Raw genomic sequence first — 22,245 nt, 5'->3', positions numbered from 1 at the left:
GCTACTGAGATGTACCCTTGAGGGAACCACCCCCGTGACAAGAGGGGCACTGCAGTAGTAAAAAATGAAAATGAAGTGTTTTAACTAGCACAAAAACCTCATAAGTTAAATGCTTTTTAGTGCTGCAGTTTGGCAAACAATTCAGTGCTTTGTGACTTTCAATGCTTTCCATACTTTCAGTTATCTGTTTAAGGAAGCTAGCATGAGGTTGAGATTGTATACAGCTTGAATTTAAAGTATTGATAAAAAATCATGTACCATCATGCCACATTCTTCACTGGCGACTGGTGTAAAAACAAAAACAGTGATGAAAGGCTCTCTTTTACCAGCTGGTTTATAACGATAATAATAATAATAATAATACTAAGTTCAATTTATAGCGCCTTTAGAAACCCAAGGCCGCTTTATGAAGACATCAAAAAGTAGCAAAGTACTTAATCAACAATGAATAAAACCACACAGAACACACACACAACTAGCCCAGAAAGAGTCCTTTCCGGTGCGGTGCATCACACAGGCAGCCAGCCTGGGAAGCCTCGAAGCCGAAAATATCCTTAGCCAAGAAGGGGTAGCATTTTCCTGCTGGTGAACACCACCAGCCCAGACAGCCTCATAGCTGTGATTAGGGCTGGACAGTTAATCGAAAAGTAATCAAAACCGACATTCAGAACCTCTAACCGACATAATCTTGCCCATGTCGGTAATTTAGATTTTTTTTTATTCCAGTCTGCGACATGGAAGCTAAGGCTGTGTTCACACAGCAGGGATAAGTGGCCCAAATCTGATTTCCTCACCAAATCGGATTTTTTTGTTTGGCTGTTCACATTATCTTTTAAATGTGATCTGTATGCGACATCAGTCTGAACAGATCAGCTCCTAAACTGACCCGCATGGGCAAAAGAACAGAGCGTCACGTTGCTTCATGTGGCTCAGCCAGAGATAAACAATCATGACTATGAATGAACGCCAGTCGCTTCCAGAGGATCAGCTTCATCTTCACTAGCAGGAGCTATCATGAAGCTTCACTGACTGACAGCTGGGCTCATCACCCAGAATGTGTTCAGCTCGCCGTTAAAAAGGGCGCGGTCACTTCTTTGGTTCACATCTTCGGATTCTGCGGATAACTGTTCTTTGACGCTGCAGCCTCGTTCTCCTACGGCCGCGTTCGGCTATTTCTTTCGAAATCTCTTCAAGCGCTGAGGTGTTTTGGATACGTCTCTTCGAATTTTTGTACAGAAATATCACCCCAAATATTTATCAGGTCTCAGCAGTGCAAAATTATGACGAATGTCGAGTTGTATTGATGGAAAAGCTGCGTGAATTCTGATCTGGCTGTTGAGACAATTTACATTAGGATATGCAGAGCATATTTATACTACAAACCCTGTCAGTGAATTATGAGGGCAAAAAAAACAAACAAACAAAAACAAAATAATCGCTCATTAATCGTAATTGGAGTAAAATATTCAATTAATCATGATATTGATTTGAGGTCATATTGCCCAGCACTTACTGTGTTGTAGCATCACTTAGGCAGCTGGCCTGAGAGGCCTCATAGCCACGGCGTAGCGCAGCTCATGAAGCCAAACACTACCAGTCCAGACGGCCTCACAGCTGCAGTGCAGCGTCATCCAAAAACTCAGCGTTCACAGTAACGGCACCTTCAATGATAAAATAGAGCAGTCTGCCTAAAACGTGTTAGAGCTATAGGAAATCATAGTGTATGCACTACAAGATGGTTTGTTCATGTGATCAATCCCCAAAAAAAGAGCACATACCACTCAGAACACATATAGAAAATGAACTGATTTTAATGCAGCGTTTGTAAACGGTTGTATTGTAAACAGATTAGTCAGCCAAAACACTATAAAATGGTCAGTTTTTAAAAAGTAGGCCAAAAATAGACAAAATGCCTGGAGTGTCACATTACGCACATGGTAGAAGTGAAGTGATATTAGTGTAGCATTAATCAGCAGCCGGATCGCCATCGGCTTATACGCCATATTAAAATACTCAGATCAGATTTAGGGGGCAAAATAACTGGCCTACTGGAAACGGACGAGTGGGCGTCAGTATGAGAAAACACATCACAAGTATTTGTATTAGGTAGTTCACCATACACACTTAAAAAAGATGGTTCTTCAAGGGTCCTTTGGTAAATGCAGTGGTTCTATATAGAGCCATGAGAACCATTTGCATGTTGCATATGGTTACATTTGCATGTGGTTTCTTTGCTGTTGTTGGAAGAAAACCTCGTATCTCCAAAATGGTAACTGTACAGGAGAAGGAAAAAACCTACTTTACTTTTAATGTAAGTCAATGGAACCAGACTTTTTTCCAAGTCATTTTGGGCCGTTTCTTTTAGTCCATTCATCATGAAATTTAGAAACAATGTAAAGGGCAACAGGTATTTTCAAATGATGTCAAAAACTGAAAAACGTCAAAAATGGAGATATGAGGAGATATGAGTGATATTGTTCTATATAGCACCAAAAACAGTTTTGCTATGTTCCAAGCTTGACATCATAACAATAGCAGAGCCCTTTTTCTACAGCACATTCTCCATCTCAGTCTGAAGAACCATTTGTCCATGCATAGTCCTGATTCTAAATAGAACCTTTCCCTTTATTAAAGAACCCTTTTTTATGTAGCAGATGTGGAGGAGAATCGGCTGAGTATTAAAGTACGCTATTTTTATACTGTTCCTGTTTTTAAACTGATATTTTCTCGGAACATTTTGTAATGGCTGGTGTAATGTTGCGTATTCCCAGCCCATGAAAGACGCTCAGCTCAGACGCATGTTCTATGCAGCCTGAACCCCTTAGAGGAGGAAAAGGCTGCTGCTTTTAGGTTAAGGATGTTGGCGAACGGATGAAGTGAGGCAGAAAGCCATTTCCATCGCTCTGTCATGTATATTTTAAAGCTGCCCGTGTTCACATTTAGTCCTGTTATTCCCAGAGAGAGAGAAATTCCTCAGCCTAGCTTCAAACGCAGCCAGGAAGCTTTGATCGCACTGCGCTCAGGTGCTGATGTGGTGTGGAGCAGGACGTGCTTCTTGCAGGATCGTTTACTAACTAGCATTTTGAGCCTACTTTGATTATTAGCAACATTAGCAAGCTTTATTGGAGGTTCTCATGTCCTTAAACATGTAGCACCGGTGTGAGCAGAGGCTTAACAGAAGCATTACACAACTTTACCTGCCTTTTTTTGCCCCCGTCCCAACTTTTTTGGAACGTGTTGTCGGCATCAAATTCAAAATGGGCATATATTTTAATATATGACCCCCATGGACCCTCACAGAGCAGGTACTATTTCGTTGGTGAATCATTCTCAGCACTGCAGTAACACTGACGTGGTGGTGGTGTGTTAGTGTCTGTTGTGCTGGTATGAGTGGATCAGACACAGCAGTGCTGCTGGAGTTTTTAAACACTGTGTCCACTCACTGTCCACACTATTAGACACTCCTACCTTGTAGATGTAAAGTCAGAGACGATAGCTCATCTGCTGCTGCACAGTTTGTGTTGGTCATCCTCTAGTCCTTCATCAGTGGTCACAGGACGCTGCCCACAGGACGCCGTTGGCTGGATATTTTTGATTGGTAGACTATTCTCAGTCCAGCAGTGACACTGAGGTGTTTAAAAACTCCAGCAGCACTGCTGTGTCTGATCCACTTGTACCAGCACAACGCACACTAACACACCACCACCACGTCAGTGTTACTGCAGTGCTGAGAATGATCCACCATCCAAATAGTACCTGCTCTGTGAGGGTCCATGGGGTCCTGACCACTGAAGAACAGGGTAAAAGTGGACTAACAAAGTATGCAGAGAAACAGATGGACTACAGTCTGTAACTGTAGAACTACAAAGTGCACCTATATAGTAAGTGGAGCTGATAAAATGGACAATGAGCATAGAAACAAGGAGGTGGTCATGGTGTTATGCCTGATCGGTGTATCATCGCACATCCCTGCTTTCATACTGCACTCAGAAAATGAAGCAACATAATCTCAGTATTAGAATTTTGTCCATATGTTCAGTAAAAAATAGTTTTGATTGCATTGCATGTCCTCTGGATGTACTGTGAGCCGTGTGCACTTAGAGAACTCCTCATTCAGATTAGGATCAGCGTCTGCAGACGAGAACTCCTCACAGGAAGCTCATCATCACGCAGCAGAGCAGCGCTCGGAGGAGACATCCTCTCCCGCCTCCCACTCGGAAATCCTCCTCGTCCTCGCTTCCCAGCGCAGGGCCGCTGAAGCACCTTATCTCTTAGATGTCTAGCACGAAGTGGGGGAGGAAACCCGGACGGTGGGGCCGTGAGTAGAGCCTCTCCATTCGTGATGAATATTTCAGCATTTTGCCGTGGCGACCTGTGGATAGAAGGAGGGATAGATGGGTAAATGAATGGACGAGAGAGGAGTATAACGGAAGCGACGGAGAACAAGGCAATTTGCTTTTAAGGAATAGCGAAAAATCGAATTGACACAGTTTCTCTCCTTGATCTAAACATAGTTGATTAGCCATGCCTGAAGTTTGCTGATGTAGTTTTGCGCTGGAGCTACAGGCGAGGGTAGTTAATGAGTAATGGATGCTTACACCCCACCAATTAGCATCATGCAAACATAAATCAGCATCCTTCTTCAATCAGCGCCAGCTTGTTAAGCAATCTGAAATCCCAGAAGTGGCTTCCTTATGTGTTGTTAACACTGTATGGCGTATTGTTGTTTACAGAATTGGACTGAAGTATGTCATTTAACTAAAAACATTAGCATCAGCCATCAGGAAACAAAACCAAAGAAATTTCAGATGCCAAATGTGTCTCTACATTTGGGGAGTGGTGCAAATTTTTTGTGGGCTACTCCTTTAAAGGGCTCATATCCTGGAAAACTGCATTTCCCTCATTTTTTTTAAATAAAGTGTGAAGTAATATGTAAACATTGTTAAAGTTGCAAAATTCATGATCCAGTAAATACAGTCCATATATGGCTTGTATCTCCAAAAAGGTAACTTTACAGGAGAAGCAAATACATAGGTTACTTTTAGTGTAAGTCAATGGAACCAGAATTTTTTCCAAGGAATTTTGGGCAGTTTCTTCTGGACCATTCATCATGAAATTTACACACAATGTAAAGGACAACAGGTGTTTTCAAATTATGTCAAAAACGGAAATGTGAGGTTTTCTTCCAACAACAGCGTTATTGTTCTATATAGCACCAAAAACAGTTTCGCTATGTTCCAAGCTTAACATTCAAATTATGTCAGAAACTGGAAAACAACAAAAATGGAGATACGAGGTTTTGTTCCAACAGCTTTGATATGTAAATAAACCTTTGTTTCTGTGATGTCACAAGAACCACCTATTTACATAATATCGTCCTGTTCAGCCTACAGCAGTTTAGCTCATTCATATTAAAATGCTAAGGAGTGTTTTAGCTCTGAATTAGGACAGCCAATCAGAACAGAGCTCATTTACATATCTCAGTCTTAAAGGAACTTGCTGCCCCTCTGTTTAAACAGTCCTCTCCGAAAGAGTTCATTGATGTTCCTGTCAGACTGATGACGCCTGGTCAGTGCTGAGTGGCCAGCTTGGAGGAGCAACACTTCGTATCGAGCCCATTATCAGGTCCAGCAAGCGTGAAATGTCTCTGGGAGGTTCTCGATAGGAAAGCTAGTCGGAGACCCTCCTGCTACAGAGAGGGTCTGTTTTTAGGGCAGTTTGTTCAAGATTTATAATACAGAATAGTGTACGAATTTCTCATTAACTGGTTCAGGCGGACGCTGATGACCTTATGACCTTATGATATGAATTATTATGCTGTCAATAATGATGATGAGGAAGAGAAATAGTAAATGATGAGACTCCACATGGGGGCCACTGCCTCTCTCTGCATGTTGTAGCAACACTGTACTGCAATTGAGAACCTCAGTGAGAAACTAAAGTATGGCTTGCTTTAGTCCACTGTTTACTAGCTTAGATCATCTACAGTGATTAGAGTTTTAAAACTGTTTCTTTGGGTCATTAGCCATGCGTACAGCTCTGAATCTGATGGGAGCAGTATCCAAAACTATCCAGGCTGGCAGAACAGAGCACATTTACATAAATCAGTTTTAAATAGCCTGTTTAATGGAAAAAGAGATGGTGATGTAAAAATTAGTTTTGACTGTTTTAGTGGATAAACCCACACAAACGTCATAAGTGAACCTCAGGAGATAAAAATGAACTATGTGAAAAATTCAATGAAAAAATGTAACACATGGGCCCTTTAATGTGCACCCATTGCTAACACATGCATTCAGTTGCACACTGCATAGAAAAGCACTGACTTAATAGATGACACATGAGCCTAAGGTTACCGTGTCCAATGCCAAGTGTGGGCTAGAAGGGTATAAAGCCCCCCAGCACTGGGCTGTGGAGCATTGGACCTGTGTTCTCTGGAGCGATGGAGCTCCATCCAATACCTTTGGGATGAGTTGGAGTGATCCAGAGCTGACCATCCAACATCAGTACCTGACCTCACTAATGCTCAGATCCTCACAGCAATGTTCAACATCTAGTGTAAAGTCTTCCCAGAAGAGTAGAGGCTGTTGCTGCAGCAAAATGGGGCAAACTCTCTATTAATACCTTTCATTTCAGAAGAAGCTCAGGATGAGCAGGTGTCCACAAACCTTCCGACATAAAATAATAAAACCATCCTGACTATAAATAAACGGCCTCACTGTTGGCTTTAGTAGGGCTGAGGAGTGTTCAGCCTGGCTGTAAGCACAGCTGAATGACAGTAAGTCTCTGCCGAGACTACCTGAGCCTCTTAGGCCTCCTCCCTGTTCTCCAGGCTTACCCAGGGAGCCCAGACACACAGTTCACTGACAGTTCGCAGCCCAACTTTTGAAAGAGAACATTGAGGCCCGGCTGCTGTCAGAGACGTGGGTGTAATCTCCAGCAGGGCTGTTATGAGATGGAAGCGCAGGGCGTGTGTGGCGTGTGTGCGGTGTTGTTTTATGGGGTGTGTTGACCTGACAGAGGGTCAGTGTTTTTTGTGGTTGAGGGAGGAAGTTCACCTGCTCCTAATCTACTTCTGAAACAGGGGAAAACACACAAACGGAAAAGGTCCCGCAAGAGGATGTGCATACATTCTGTAATCCCACTGAACCTAAACAATAATATTATCTTTCATTAGCTGCACTGTTTTGTCTAGCGCCCTCTACGGCAACCAAGGACAAAATGCAACCTGTCTGTGACTTCAAGCCCCATGCAAATCTCTGTAGATCAAAAAGACACTTTTTTTGTTTATGAATTAGTTTGTGGTTTCTTTTTAAGGACAATGCACATTAAAGGAGAAGTCCACCATTTTTGTTTTGGTGTGAAATGGTTGATTGCAGCCACTCTTTACAGTGGTGGTGATAGGAACCAGGGGTCGCCAGGACTACAACACCAAAAACAGCCATTTTATTTACTATCCAAAACCACCAGTGAACCTACACCTGACCTGAGTGTTTATATGGAGTGTTTATGATGGTAAAATAGTAGAAAACCTGAACAAAATACAAAACTAATGTAAAACAGTGTCTCAGACATCAGGCATTTAATGTAATACTTTTCTGTGAGGGAGTTTTTAGAGGTGGACGTCTGGTTCCTATCACCACCACTGTGAACAAATCTGACTGTAAGTTTCTCTGGAATGGAGCATTTCACACCAAACCACTCTGAATGACTCTCTTTACTTCTTAACACATTTATTATGCAGATTTTTTCCCACAAATTGGTGGATTTCCTCTTTAATCAACCATAATTAACAGGTGAATGTCTCACTGTCAGCCAGCTGGAGTTTAAACTGTAATCCTGATATAATTAGTCAAAAACAATTAAAGTGAATAAAACAAAGTACACTTTACATAACAGATCGAACAAATATCATCACAAACTCATTTATGAAGGTCAGAAATCATAAAACTACCCTTTATGACTATTTTAAAATGAGTTTATTAATGTTTATGAATTACATCCTAACAAACACTAATAAGGCATTATAATACATTAATAAAAAGGGCAGCAGTGAGTTGTTATATATGAAGAATATGGATATCTGATGAAGCTGACAGTTTTAATGCTGACTAATGGAGCAAAAATCAGTGACCAGGAAGATCTGAGCTTTAACAGTGTAGATGAATGTGGGCTCACTATTTGGCAAGTAGCAAGTCACTAGGATCTAATTAATGCCTGTTAATTAACTAATTTCTTATTGTGTCTTCTTGTAAAGCTGGTAGCACTGTTGCCTCACAGCAAGAAGGGTCTAGGTTTGATGCCCCAGCCGGGCAACCTTTCTGTGAGGAATTTGCATGTCCCCCCCCATGTCTGCGCTGGGTTTCCTCCCACAGTCCAAAGACATGCAGTCAGGCCAATTGGACATGCTATATTGCCCCTCAGTGTGAATGTGCATGTGAATGAATATGTCTGTCTGTCTGCCCTGTGATGGACCGGTGACCTGTCCAGGGTGTTTCCTGCCTTCTGCCCAATGACTGCTGGGATAGGCTCCAGCTCCCTCCCCTGCGACCCAGAAGGATAAGCAGCTTAGATAACATGTGTCTTATTCTAAAGTGGTACTGAACTCAGTGTAGCTGTGAATGTAAACAGCCATGCTGTAGGTTAATTCACTCCACTCAGAGACGTTAGAGGAGAACTTAATGAGAACGGTTCTCCTGCCATGTGTGTGCGCTCTGCAGTATTCATGCCCTGGAGGCAGAGTGAGTGTTCAGTAATTGAGGTGTGTCCTGACCTGCTGTCGCCTCCTTTACTGCTCAGGAATGCTGTTAGGAAATCGTGTGTCGGTCAGAGAGCCGTATCCTGAGGCCGTGTATTACCGCGCACTCAGACACACACATATGCGCTCACAGAGTGTGGCTCATAATGTTTACCTAACATACTAATGTGGCTGAGTAACACAGGCCTGTAATTCTAGCAGCTGGTTGCACAGTGACAGTTTGATGGAGGGTTTGTTGTCAGTTCATTCCAGTATTATCCAGCAGCATCACTCAGTGCTACGTTCTACTACTTTATAGTGTTAAAGTGAGAGTTCAGTGTGATAATGCAGTATTAATGTTTATTTGCTGAATTTGACATATTGGAAAGAAAAATGTAACATAAAATGGTCTGTGCAAAAACAATGGCAAATTTTGTATTTTATGTTTTTATGTATTTTTCACTTTAGTTAAATTTTAAAATGTATCGTTTTTTTTATTTAACATGTTAACAGTGTAACTGGCTTTGTTTGTTAATCATATGCAACTATTAAAGTACAAACGTCATAAATGGCCAAATTGAGTGATTATCTTGCTTTCTAGCTGCTGAAACTTAGTAGCTTTCAACTGATGACAGAAACATTACTTCATGTGTTTGTTTCAAACCAGCTGATGAAAATTCTAATTCTATTTGTTGGAGCATAAACATATGATTATGAAAGGAAAACAGCTGTGGAAAATAACTGTGATTAGCTCAAATAATCGCAGGGAGCTTTTAGAGGCATTAAACTCTTCAGACGTCTGGTTCCTATCACCAGCACTGTGAACAATTCTGACTCTGTAAGTTTCTCTAGAACAGAGCATTTCACACCAAACCTCTCTGAATGACTCTGTTTACATATGAACCACTTAATTAAGCAGAAATTTTGGAAAATCGCTGGAGTTACTTTAACAGCTTAACACAGTTTGCATCAAGTGTTGATACAGACTTGTTTACACAGTGCTAAATGGGGGAGGGGGGCTCTATGCTACCATTACTTTTTAGCTCCATTACAAAACTAAATAGGCAAATTTCAGACACCACACGTCTGGGCTGATCAGCTACATTTGGAATAAGGGGGAAAGTTTGCAGATTTGACTTTTGGCTGATCTATTGAAACTGATGTAAGCGCACATGCAAATCGCACCGTTTAGAACAAGCTCTGCTCGTTGATTGCTTTTCCTTACATCCGTCTATAGCTGCGTGTCACAGAAAACATGCTGTGAAATGAGTCTGGCTTCATTAGCTGCAGAGCACAGCGCGAGGGAGTTATTCTGAGCGCTTATAAAATGCTAAAAGGGAAGAAAGCAGACGAAGGAACAAGCCACAGCAGATAACCGAGAGCAGCAGAGATGAGACGGGATCAACAGGAATGTGAGAGAGAGAGAGAGAGAGAGAGAGGCACTGATGTTTGCTCAGACGAGGCTGCCGAGCGAGGCAAGTCCATGTCTGTGCAGACACAAATGAACTCTGCCCACGACTCACACTGTTCTGCATTTACCCGAGCCACACTGCAGTGCCACGTCAGGGGACGAGAACGAGCGAGAGAGATCGAGAGAGCTAGGTTAAGAGTAAGAGAGCTGGAAAAATAGCATAATAACAGGGGGGATGCAGACAAACCAAACCACAGTGACATCATGGAGCAGCGGCTGTTATCACAGGCTTTAATGGAAACGTTGCAGAGACTGAGGGCCAAATTCCAGCATAAAAACAGCGCAGACTGGAAGAAAAAGACAGGAAATGAATGAATAAAGGGCGAAGGAAGTATTACTGCTGATAACATCGAATGCCATGATATTTTCTTAATGTATCACAGTGTCACATATTGAAGTTAGCATTATTAAGGTTCATTAGGCCAACGCTTCCTGAGTGCTGCTACGCTTTGCTGAGAGAAACTTGATTTAGTAAGAAAACTTAGCATGTATATTGTTTTTGTGTATGCTAGAGATGTACGATATGGCAAAATGTCATGTCACTGTACTTCAGGACGTTTTTTACAGTACATGCACCTCAAGGTTTGCACCTCAAGCACCTCAAGGTTTAAAGATAAACTCCTCTCGAGAGTGCTAATGTTGCTAATAGTGAATGAAACCTTATAGGAGCCAAATAGCATGATGTTAATAATAATGAGGATAATAATGATGAAAATTCAATAATACAATAAAGTCATGGATTTTTACTTAAAGTACATTTCAATGTATCCAAGGACACAAAGAAATGCAAAAAATACATAAAACGCATAATCAGAGCTACATTTGAAGGCCAGTTAGCATAATATTTGCAAATTAGATCTAACTGACCATCAGATAGATAGATAGATAGACAGACAGACAGACATATAGATAGACAGATAGATAGATAGACGAATAGATAGATGGATGGATGGATAGAAAAACGGTAACTTTACAGGAGAAGGAAAAACATTCTCGGTTTTGAATGGAGGTTAATGGAAATACATTTTTTCCAAGCACTTTTGCAGCATTTCTGTTGGTCCGTTTATCATGAAATGCACAGCTGGCATTTTCAAATTCTGTAAAAAAGTACAAAATGACAAAAATGGACATACAAGGTTTTCTTCCAACAGCAGTGATATATTAGGCAGAAATATAAATAAACATAAATTAAGTAGAAATAAAGTATAGAAAGTATAGACTTAAAATATGAGAGTGTAAAAAGAAGTATATCTATTAACATATTTATATAAGTATTTAAGACACCATGTATTGTTTGCAGGGTGACAGGAGAGATGTTGTGACTGGAGAAGTGCTGCACCGTGACATAGTGAAGGGGAGAGAGAGAGAGAGAGAGAGAAAGAGAGAGAGAGAGAGAGAGAGAGAAGAGAGAGAGAGAGAGAGAGAGAGAGAGAGAGGCCGAGAGGCCTTTGGCAGAGTAAGGAGCAACTTTAGCATAAAACAGTGTGAAGGTATGCTGGCATAGTGAGGCGGGGGGGGGGGGTGCACGTGTGCTGGGGGTGGTACAGGGTGGAACTCTTCTCTAGAGGCCAACAAAGTTAAATGGAGTGCAGGGTTCTGCTGAGGTGCGACCCAGACTGATCCAGAATCAGCCTCCTGATCCTGCAGCTGTTACAGCTACAAAATAACCCAAATCTGAACTGATCCCAGAGCAGTTTTTACAGGGCAGCCTCATTAGGGTGTGCCTGCCGTCTAGTTCAAGCCCACAAAAGCCTCCTTGCTGACCGCCCTCCTCCTCCTGCACGAGCGTGTCTGTCTCAGCATGCCCTTACACACACACACACACACACGGCCGCGTGTGCTGAGCAAACTAGTTTGGACTCCCCGCTGGATTCACTGCTTGTACTCTCACCTGTGGGACTTTAAATGTGCCTTATGGGAGTTTTTTAATCGGCTCACAACCAGCAGTTACTTTGGATTCTCCTAAGTTTGGTGAATGAGTGCTTATCTGAAATCAGCATTGGATTCCAAGCAGCAAGCGGGGAACCTAACTCAGGTAAAGAGATGAGTGTATCTAATGGCATGTTTTACTTCTTTAGTCTTGCACTCACTCTGCACTGTTACACCTGTGGATTACAGTCTGTTCCTAATTCTTTAGTTTTTTAAGTTAATTGCTGTAGGGTGATTGGGATTCATATGTAGAGCTGGGTACTTAAATTCTTTTATATATATATGTATATATATATATATATATATATATATATATATATATATATATATATATACCCATCAGGCATAACATTATGACCATCCTTGTTTCTCTGCTCATTGTCCGATAGCTCATCTGCTGCTGCACAGTTTGCGTTGGTCATCCTCTAGTCCTTCATCAGTGGTCACAGGACGCTGCCCACAGGACACTGTTGGCTGGATATTTTTGGTTGGTGGACTATTCTCAGTCCAGCAGTGACACTGAGGTGTTTAAAACCTCCAGCAGCACTACTGTGTCTGATCCACTAAGACCAGCACAACACACACTAACACACCACCACCACATCAGTGTTACTGCAGTGCTGAGAATGATCCACCATCTAAATAGTACCTGCTCTGTGAGGGTCCATGGGGGTCCTGACCACTGAAGAACAGGGTAAAAGGGGGCTAACAAAGTATGCAGAGAAACAGATGGACTACAGTCTGTAATTGTAGAACTACAAAGTGCACCTATATAGTAAGTGGAGCTGATAAAATGGACAATGAGCATAGAAGCAGGGTGGTGGTCATAATGTTATGCCTGATCGGTGTATACATAAATGTATGTATATATATATATATGTGTATGTATATATATATTATATATATATATATATATATATATATATAAAAAATTGGATTTGTGGACCACTGAACAGAACAAAGGAAATTTAATAGGTCATATATGGATATTAAAGGGTTTTTTTTTTTGGAAGTGCTGAATTACAGAAAAAAAAACATAATAATAATAATTATTGTACCCATAGTTACTGTTTTGCCGGTGCGTTTTATTCATCTCAACTTCGTCAAAACATATTGTCATACATACTGTATATAGTATCATGATGTTATATTTTTGCCAGATCACTCAGCTTTATGGGGTTATACAATAAAACTCATATAGGCACTGTCTGAGGAAAGCTTTTTCTTTCCTCATACAGAGCTTCTTAACAAAATCCAGGTGTTCAGAGAGGAGCATGAAAGATGATAAACATGTGTTACCTGTACAGGAGCGGTACAGCATGGAGCCGAGAGCTCAGAGGGAAGCCTAATAACAGGCTGCAGCGTTTGTGATTATTAGTCTAGGGTTTGCAGGAAGCGAGTGTTTTCCACTGTATGTTACTGTCAAACTGGCTGTTAAAGACATATTTTCAACTTCCAGTTGTTATGACATAGTCTGAGAGTCGAGGTCTGTAGCTGAAACGCAGCAGGAGTGGACAGAAGGGTCATTGGGTGTTTTGATGGCTGGCCAGGTGTGCGACTGAACACACCTTTGACAACAAAGTACACCTCTATCAGTGAGCGACACAGAACCACCTCTTAATCCCACAAACATTCTGACTCACACAGACACACAAAGGCAGTGTTTCTGTGTATTGAAAGCTCTCGTTGGATTTTCTTTTGTCGGACCTTTGTGAAAGTGTAAATATAAATATACTTATTTGACCATCTTGATCAGAACTTACACTATATGGCCAAAAGTATGTGGACACCTGGCCATCACACCTACATGAGCTTGTTGGACATCCCATTCTAAAACATGGGCATTAATATGGAGTTGAACCCCCTTTTGTGGCTGTAACAGCTTCCACTGTTCTAGGAATATTTCCACATGATTTTGTGTATCTGTGGGGATTTTGTTTCCATTCAGCCAGAGGAGCATTTCAGACACTGATGAGATGAGAGGGCCTGGCTCACAATCTCCGTTCTAGTTCATCCCAAAGGTGTGCAGTGGGGTTGAGGTCAGGGCTCTGTGCAGGCCACTGGAGTTCCTCCACACTAAACACATCAAACCATGACTTTATGGAGCTCACCTCGAACACATGCTGAAAGAATATTTATCAACAGAATAGATCTATTTCGATCTTACATCAGAATCCGATGTAAGATCTGTGCTTTCCACACAATTTCTCTGCTTCGTTCAATGAGTTACGAGTGAGAAATAATTCATATCGAATTACAACACATTGTATATTTCATATTTACTTTAATGGGCAAACATAAAAGATCACAAATACGAAAACTTAGGAGCTCTTTTGAAATTATAAGCATGAATATGTTGTTTATGATACAGAATCCATTACCATTACTCCATTACTAGCACTCCATTACTACTCCATAACTAGTCTTCCTGTCTCTCTCTCTCTCTCTCTCTCTCTCTCTCTTTCTCTCTCTTTCTCTCTCTCTCTCTCTCTCTGCTGAGAATTAGATTGCCAGATAGTGAAGTGTGATTCCTTCATTCTGCTGCCAGTGTTAGTCTATGGAGATCGCATGACTATGTGCTTGTTTTCATACACCTGTTAGCACTGGGTCTGGCTGAAACACCTGATCTCAATAATTAGGAAAGGTGACATACTTTTGGCCATATAGTGTATTTTGATTTTGTATTTAACTACATTTGTCCAATTATATAATTAATTACATATCTTGCTGTGTTAACCCTGGAATTTCTTCCAGCATGTTATGGACGGAACTGGTGCACGCAGAAGGGTCATGCAGAAAATGGACAGAGATATTGGACATGCGGCTGATTATATATTTACCAACAGAACAGAACTATTTCGGTTCTCAGAATCGGATGCAAGTACGTAAGAAGACTCAGTGCAGAATATGCCATCATGTGTCCACAATGTGCTCTTGTGCACTTGTGATATTTGTGCACAAGCTTGGACAGATTTCAGTTCAGATCAGAATAAAATACCTGCTCTTCTACTGACACAGACACAAATGTGGTGTGGACTGAAAGTAGGGCTGGGCAGTATGACAGTACTTATCATTATTGTGATAAATAATGTCACAGTATGTCACAGTATGTTCTTCTGACCATATCAGTACTTCACCAGCTGCATATTTATTAAAACAGAGCATAATTAGTCCAGTTTAACTGGATCTAGCACAGTGCAGTATGTGGAATATTGAACACAGCTGTTTTTTAAATGCTACTCCCACTTTGCCTGTTCCAGTGTTCAGATATTAGAAGAAATAAATAGCATGGCATTGTGTATTGTGATATTGCGTTTATGCCAAGTCACCAATCTCTAATTTAAAGTTTAGAATCTGCACTTTCCACACAATTTCTGTACTTTTTTCAATGAGTTATGAGTGAGAAATAATTCCTAATCGAATTCCAGCACATTGTACATTTTTTATTTACTTGAATGGGCAAAAAAAAAGATCATAAATAAGGAAACTTGGAGCTCTTTTGAAATTATAAGCATGAGCATGTTGTTTATGATGTAGAATCCATTACTAAGCACTGTGTTCTTGTCCCTCTCTCTCTCTCTCTCTCTCTCTCTCTCCTCTCTCTCTCTCTCTCTGCTGAGAATGGCATGGCATGTCTTGACTGTTCACTGAGGGTCGATAATTAATTGCTAAGCGTCCTTCGGTCAGTACAGTCGTGTCGCAGTCGGCCCTGAGAGAGACGGCACGTCCTGTGTGGATGATGTCATCAAGGCGAGCCCTGCTGCGTTACCGTGGTGCTGGGGGTGAGACAGCAGTTTGTTTGTGTTAGAAACACATGGCCTGCAGCGGCGCTTTTCATCACTGTCTGTTCAACAGACCTTGCCTCACCTCCCAGTACTCACCACTGAGTCACACACACATCCGCACACACACACAGACACACCTCTGCCACCATGTGCTCACCACACACACACAAACAGAGATACGCTGATATCCCACCCACTGATAAGACAGAGTTTAATCAGTAACGTTTTAGCTGGTGTGTTATTGTTATAATATTATTGATACTCCAAGTTTCTGCAAATACGTTTAGGCAGTCAGTTACACTATAAGATGATTATGCTCACTGGTCACTTTATTAGAAACACCTCCCTTATACTTCCACTACCTGGCCACTTTATTAGAAACACCTCCCTTATACTTCCACTTCCTGGTCACTTTATTAGAAACACCTGCCTTGTACATCCACTCACTGGCCACTTTATTTGAAACACTTACCTTGTGCTTCCACCCACTGGTCACTTTATTAGAAACACCTCCCTTCTATTTCCACTCACTGGCCACTTTATTAGAAACACCTTACTTGTAATTTCCACTCACTTGCCACTTTATTAGAAACACCTACCTTGTAATTTCCACTAATTGGCCACTTTATTAGAAACACCTACCTTGTACATCCACTCACTGGTCACTTTATTAGAAACACCTGCCTTGTATTTCCACTCACTGGCCACTTTATTAGAAACACCTACAGTATGTGTACAGAATGCAGCCCCCCTGTTGTTGCACAAATTCTGCCTCTCTACCCCATTCATCATCGGTCAGTTTCTGACCCTCAGGACTGCTGTCGCCCAGGTGTTATTTGAGTGGTGGACCATTCTAAGCACACCAGTGACACTGGCATGGTAGTGTGTATGGTGCTAATACAAGTATACCAGACATCACTGTTAATAGTGGACCACCGCCCAGTCGAGAGTGGCTCTGTAGTCAGAAACTGACCGTTGATGAAGGGCTGCGCAGTAGCAGACAGTAAGTTAATATGATGGCACTGTTTGAGTCACAGTGTATCGCTGATGCTGGATCTGTTTTTTTAGCTCTTCAGCTGCTCTGCATTCACAGCCTTTCACACCTGACCCTTCTAGCCCTGAGCCTCAGGCCCTCTGACCTTTCAGCTGGTCTTCTAAGCCCTCTGATTGGCCTCCAGCCTCGGACTGGTGCTTTTTCAAGCTAGCATCTAAATGGCTAGTTCCTATAGTTGTCACAAAGCATTAGCCTCTCTTACATTCCCACTGTGGTTAGAAATCAGCAGGAGACAACTTTCTAGCCCTCTAACAACCCCCCTCCCCAAAATAACGCTGAAGGGGGGAGAGAGAGAGAGTGAGACAGAGAGTGAGAGAGAGAGACAGAGAGGAAATTGGCTTTTATGTCAGTGTTAAAGAGCGTGTTATAGCCGGGTCTCGCTCTCTGGGGAAGAGAGAACGAGGTAGAAAAGGGAGAAAATGAAAAAATCATTCACACAGAGCATCATCCTGTTCTGTCAGAGCGAATAAAAAGATAAGAGGCGATTTGGACATGAAGCGTTTTCTGTTTGCGAGAGAGGGAGAGATTGTAGCTCTGTGTGGGGATGGAGTGTCCCCAGTACGTGAGGAAAACAAGCATTTTGACATTGTGTGTACATCTAGCTGCACTGTCAAAACAGAGTTGGTGACTTGACTAGGGCTGCTCGATTATGGCAGAAACCATAATCACGATTATTTTGGACAATATTGAGATCATGATTATTTAACACGATTAGTCCTTGACTTGAACATGTCTTGTCAACAAACTTGTCTTTTAAACAGAACTTTAAATGTAATTTAACTGAAAAACAAAAAAATGCAAAAAGGGTAAATACATATATAATATATAAACATACATACATTTAAATAAATAATATAAATTTTAGAGAGGGACGAAAGCACACTGCTGTAAAGGACATTAGATTTACTTCTCTCTTATTCTGTTGCTCTATAGATGCCATGTAGATACATTTACAGCACTGCAGGATTCAGAGACCGTCATTTATTTTCCAGTCAAAATGTCCATTAAGCACATGTTATTCCTTTTTTCAGCGTTTGGAAAAAAAGAAGCCTCAACAACTAAATATAGTATCAGATTTCAGTATCATCAGTGAGTGTGTTTACATGCACTTAATAATCTGATAACTGCAGAAAATCTGATTTTGTCAGTAATCCGATCATCACGTTTACATGCACTTGAGTAATCAGATAATGGGGAAACTCCGGGTCTACATGAGTCAGACAGTAATCAGATTACTGCTTTGCAACCAGCCAATAAACTCACAGAAGAAGACGTGACGTAAACGTAATGTAAAACTCAAACTTCAGCAACGCTCTTTGTCAGTTCCGCACATGCGCAGACTGAGAAATCCGAAAGAAATCAGAGTAAGAGTTTACATGCACTGAGAAATCTGATTACTGAGATAAAATCCAGCTCTCTATCAGATTTCTTATTTGGATTTGGATTTATTTTGGAGTAAGGTGTTTACATGATCATTTGAATAATCGGATAATTGCATGTAAACACACTCAGTACTGTAAGTCATTCTGATTGGTGTGAACTGAATCTAGTAGATTCTGATGCAGAGTGTTTCAAAACTTCTGCCTCGAGCACAAGAGTTCAGAAAGAATCAAAGCATTTGAGATTCTCTTGTTTGTTTCTGCCGTCAGTAAGTGGGACTGTGTAAGTGTGCGCTCTTCTGTTCTCCTGGACTCTCTTCAGGGTCTGTAGAGGGGTCTGGGCTGTTTGGGTGGGACCACTCTGGCTCTGGTAAATAGCAGGTTTGTGCTGGGGGAAAATTACACACCACTTTCAGCAAACACAAGATACTGTGTGTGAGTGAGCGCCGAGTACTGTTTTTAACAGCACAGTACTGTGCAAAAGTCAGAGACCCCCCTATATTTATTTAGTTCACAGTCAAAACAGCCATTAAATGCAGGGCAGTCTTTTTTCAGGAGAGATTTCTGAGGGGATTAGATACAATATAATCAGCTCACATAAGGAAGCAGAAAGTCAAAGCAAAAAAAGTGAGTTTCCAAAACTTTTCCAAAAACTGATTAACAACTACAGAGAAAATGGGACTCCTAACAACCTCCTGGAAGACCTGGTAGACACCTAAACTGTCCCCCAACAGATAAACAGCACTGAAAGCTTTCATCTTTGAGAGAGAGGAGAAAATCAAGCCACAAGTGTTTCTGTCCATCCTTCCACTGTGAGAAGACGACTCAGCGCTGTGGGTCTGAAAGGATGTGTAGCTGTCAAGAAGAACCTCACTGAGAAAAGGAGACGGACACATCAAACAAAGAAGCTGAACAATGGAATGACCACCCCAGAGTCCAGACCTCAACACCACTGAATGTGTTTGATTTCTTCAGAAAATCATCAACCAGCTTCTAAGACTGAACTTTGGAGGTGTGTCTGCAGATTTATTTGAGGAACTGAAAGTGAGTCTCCTGAAAACAATGGAAGAGTTTATTGGCTGGTTGCAAAGCAGAAATCTGATTACTGTCTGACTCACGTAAACCCGGAGTTTCACATTATCTGATGACTCAAGTGCATGTAAATGCGTTGATTGGATTGCTGACAAAATCAGATTTTCTGCTGTTATCAGATTAATAGTGCATATAAACGCACTCACTGATGATACTTACTGAGGAAATTTGATACTATATTTAGTTGAGTCTTCTTTTTTCTAAACACCGAAAAAATGAATAACATGTGCTTAATGGCCATTTTTTGTCTCCTGCCTTCCGCCCAATGACAGCTGGGATAGGCTCCAGCACCCCACCGCGACCCAGAAGGATAAGCGGTTTAGATTATGTATGTATGTATTTAGATGATGTTAATGGCCATTTTGATTGGAAAATAAATGACGGTCTGGAAAATAAATGACGGTCTCTGAATCCTGCAGTGCTGTAAATGTGTGTACTTGGCATCTATAGAGCAGCAGAATAAGAGAGAAGTGAATCAAATTACACAAGAACTACAGTGAACTGTTTCTGTATGAGTGTGGAAAAGCTCTCCACGTCAGAGAGCATGAAATGTGTGTGCATGAATAGAGGGATTTGGCTCATTGACATGAGCGATGTATATATGCATTTGTGTGTGCAGAGGCACTGAGAGTGATTGAGGGCCTCAGCAGCCTTGTTTTGGTGTCTAAAAATATAATTCTCTGAGAGCTCCTGTGTCTCTCGCCGAGCTCTTAAAGGGACGCAGTCTTCAAATTCTGAACACTGCACTCTGAAAAAGATGGTTCTTAAAGGGTTCTTTAGTACAGACAGTGGTTCTGTATAGAACTATGAGCACTCAAATAACCAAACAGGTTCTTTGCATGGTGAAATTGTTCTTCAGATTGATGGAGAATGTGTATATGGTTCTATATAGCACCGAAAAGGGTTCTACTATTGTTACAGTGTCCAGCTTGTAGCAATACAAGAACCTTTTTTGGTGCTTTATAGAACCCTTTTTGGAAATTTCCTATATAGAACCGTATATGACACATTCTTCATCAATCTGAAGAACCATTTCATCATGCAAAGAATGATTTAGGCAGAGAGTTCATGGTTCTAGAGCCATTGTCTTTGCTAAAGAACCTTTGAAGAACTGCAGCTAACAGTTATTTCTATTAGCATTAACATAATATTTCTGATTTGTTGACTAATCTAATCAAACTGTCATGCTCTTGTTTCAGTTGGCACAATTAGCATCTCGTTTGTGTAGACTGAACTGCTGCCTACTAGCCTTCATAATTTGTTTTTATGCATGCATTGCTTTCTGTTATCAATATCTCTTTATTACCTATTTCAACACCCCTTTCTGCCCCCTCTTTCTCCTCTCTCTTCCCTCTGTCCTGCGGGTGTGCTGCTACTCCAGGCCGAGGGCCAGCTCATGGAGAGTTCATCTGTCTCCTCCTCAGTGTGCGCTGACCTGAGGAAAGAGCATGTAACCCTTAATTAAAGCAATATTCCAGCATTTCTCTCAAATAATGGTCTGGTGGGCTTTTTCATCTGTGCTTCTGAGACAGTGGGCAAAAAGGAGATCCTGTTAATCTTCCACATGGAGAACTGTGTTCAGTTCAGGTTCAGGATGTTCCTAAACAGCAGGTTTTAACACAGTTAAAGCCCTGTAACATCCTAGAAAAAGACGTTACGTGTGAATTAAGAAGAGTATTTAATTATATTTACAAAAAAAGCAACAAAACAGTGAAACATTAATACACATTAACACAGTAACACAGACAGCATTCTGGCCATATTAGCTTCATTCAGCACCACCTGAGTGAGAGGAATGCAGTCTCTTCTTTCCTGCTGATCTCCTCTCCTCTCTTCTCATTTCTTGTCTTCTCCACTCCTCCTCGCCCTCCACTCCTCCTCCTCATCTCCTCTCATATCTCTTCTTTTCTTCAGTCTTCTGCTCTCCCATCTCTTCTCCTCTCTTCTAATCTCCTCTCTCTTCTCCTCTCCTCTTCTCTCCACCTCTCCTTGCACCTCCTCTTTCCTCCTCCTTTCCTCTTCCTTCTCTTCTCCTCTCCTCTCCTCTCCTCTTCTACTTCTCCTCTCCTCCTCTCCTCTCTTTCTTCTCTCCTCTTTTCTCCTGTTCTCTCCTCTTCTCCTTCTTCTCTCCTCCTTCTACAGTCTCCTCTCTCCTCCTCCTCTCCTTCTCCTCCTATTATCACCTTTTCTCCTCCTGTTCTCTCTACTCCTCTCTTCTTGTCTCCTCTTCTCCTCTCCTCTCCTGTCTCTCTCTTTCTTCTGTCCTCTTTTCTCCTATCCTCTCCTCTTCTACTTCTCTCATCCTCTTGCCTTCTCCTCTCTCCTCCTTCTCTCCTATCCTCCTTCTCCTCTCCTCCTTTTCTGTTTTCTCCTCTTCCTCCTCACCTATCCTCTTCATCTCCTCCTCTCCTCTTCCTCCTCTGCTTCCTTCTCCTCTCCTCCCCTCCTCCTCCTCTTGTCTCCTCTCTCCTCCTCTCCTTGGGCTGTGCTGAGTGTGCTGCTCCTCCAGAGCTCTATGAGGCAGTGCAGTGTTGCTCTTCTTTCAGAGCTGGTGGAGTAAAGCATTCATCATGAACACCTACTGAAATGTCAGCATTCTAAAAGCGGCGGTGCGCATCCGTTCCTGCCGAGAGAGCCGGAGAGAACAAACAGGAGAGAAATTAATGAGGAGAGGAGGGACTGCCACTGTTTTCCACACTGAACTCTTCATTCTGCCCCTGTGTACGTGTGTTGCCGTGTTCTCTGCGGAACTGTGTGATTTCACCACTTCAGATGCCGCTTTAATCTCCTCTCCTTCT

General features: G+C 41.7%; 1 protein-coding gene across 3 annotated transcripts in view; it reads left to right on the top strand.

Moving 5' to 3' along the window:
- Window positions 1–22,245, top strand: part of schip1 (schwannomin interacting protein 1) — a 96,657-nt gene that overhangs the window by 12,357 nt on the left and 62,055 nt on the right. Inside the window, exon 1 of one of the 3 annotated variants that reach the window (XM_036555938.1) lies at window positions 12,025–12,243. The exons of the other annotated variants lie outside the window; for them this stretch is intronic. Coding sequence (XP_036411831.1) covers window positions 12,184–12,243 — 60 coding nt within the window. The 5' untranslated portion in view covers window positions 12,025–12,183. Of the gene's footprint in view, window positions 1–12,024; window positions 12,244–22,245 lie in introns of those variants that run through there. 3 annotated transcript variants of the gene reach the window in all.

The sequence above is a fragment of the Colossoma macropomum genome, unplaced genomic scaffold (genome assembly GCF_904425465.1).
Source record: "Colossoma macropomum unplaced genomic scaffold, Colossoma_macropomum, whole genome shotgun sequence".
In the NCBI taxonomy this organism is placed as follows: Eukaryota; Metazoa; Chordata; class Actinopteri; order Characiformes; family Serrasalmidae; genus Colossoma; species Colossoma macropomum.
The sequence above is the reverse complement of the archived record's forward strand: the minus strand, read 5'-3'. Positions and strand labels throughout refer to the sequence as shown.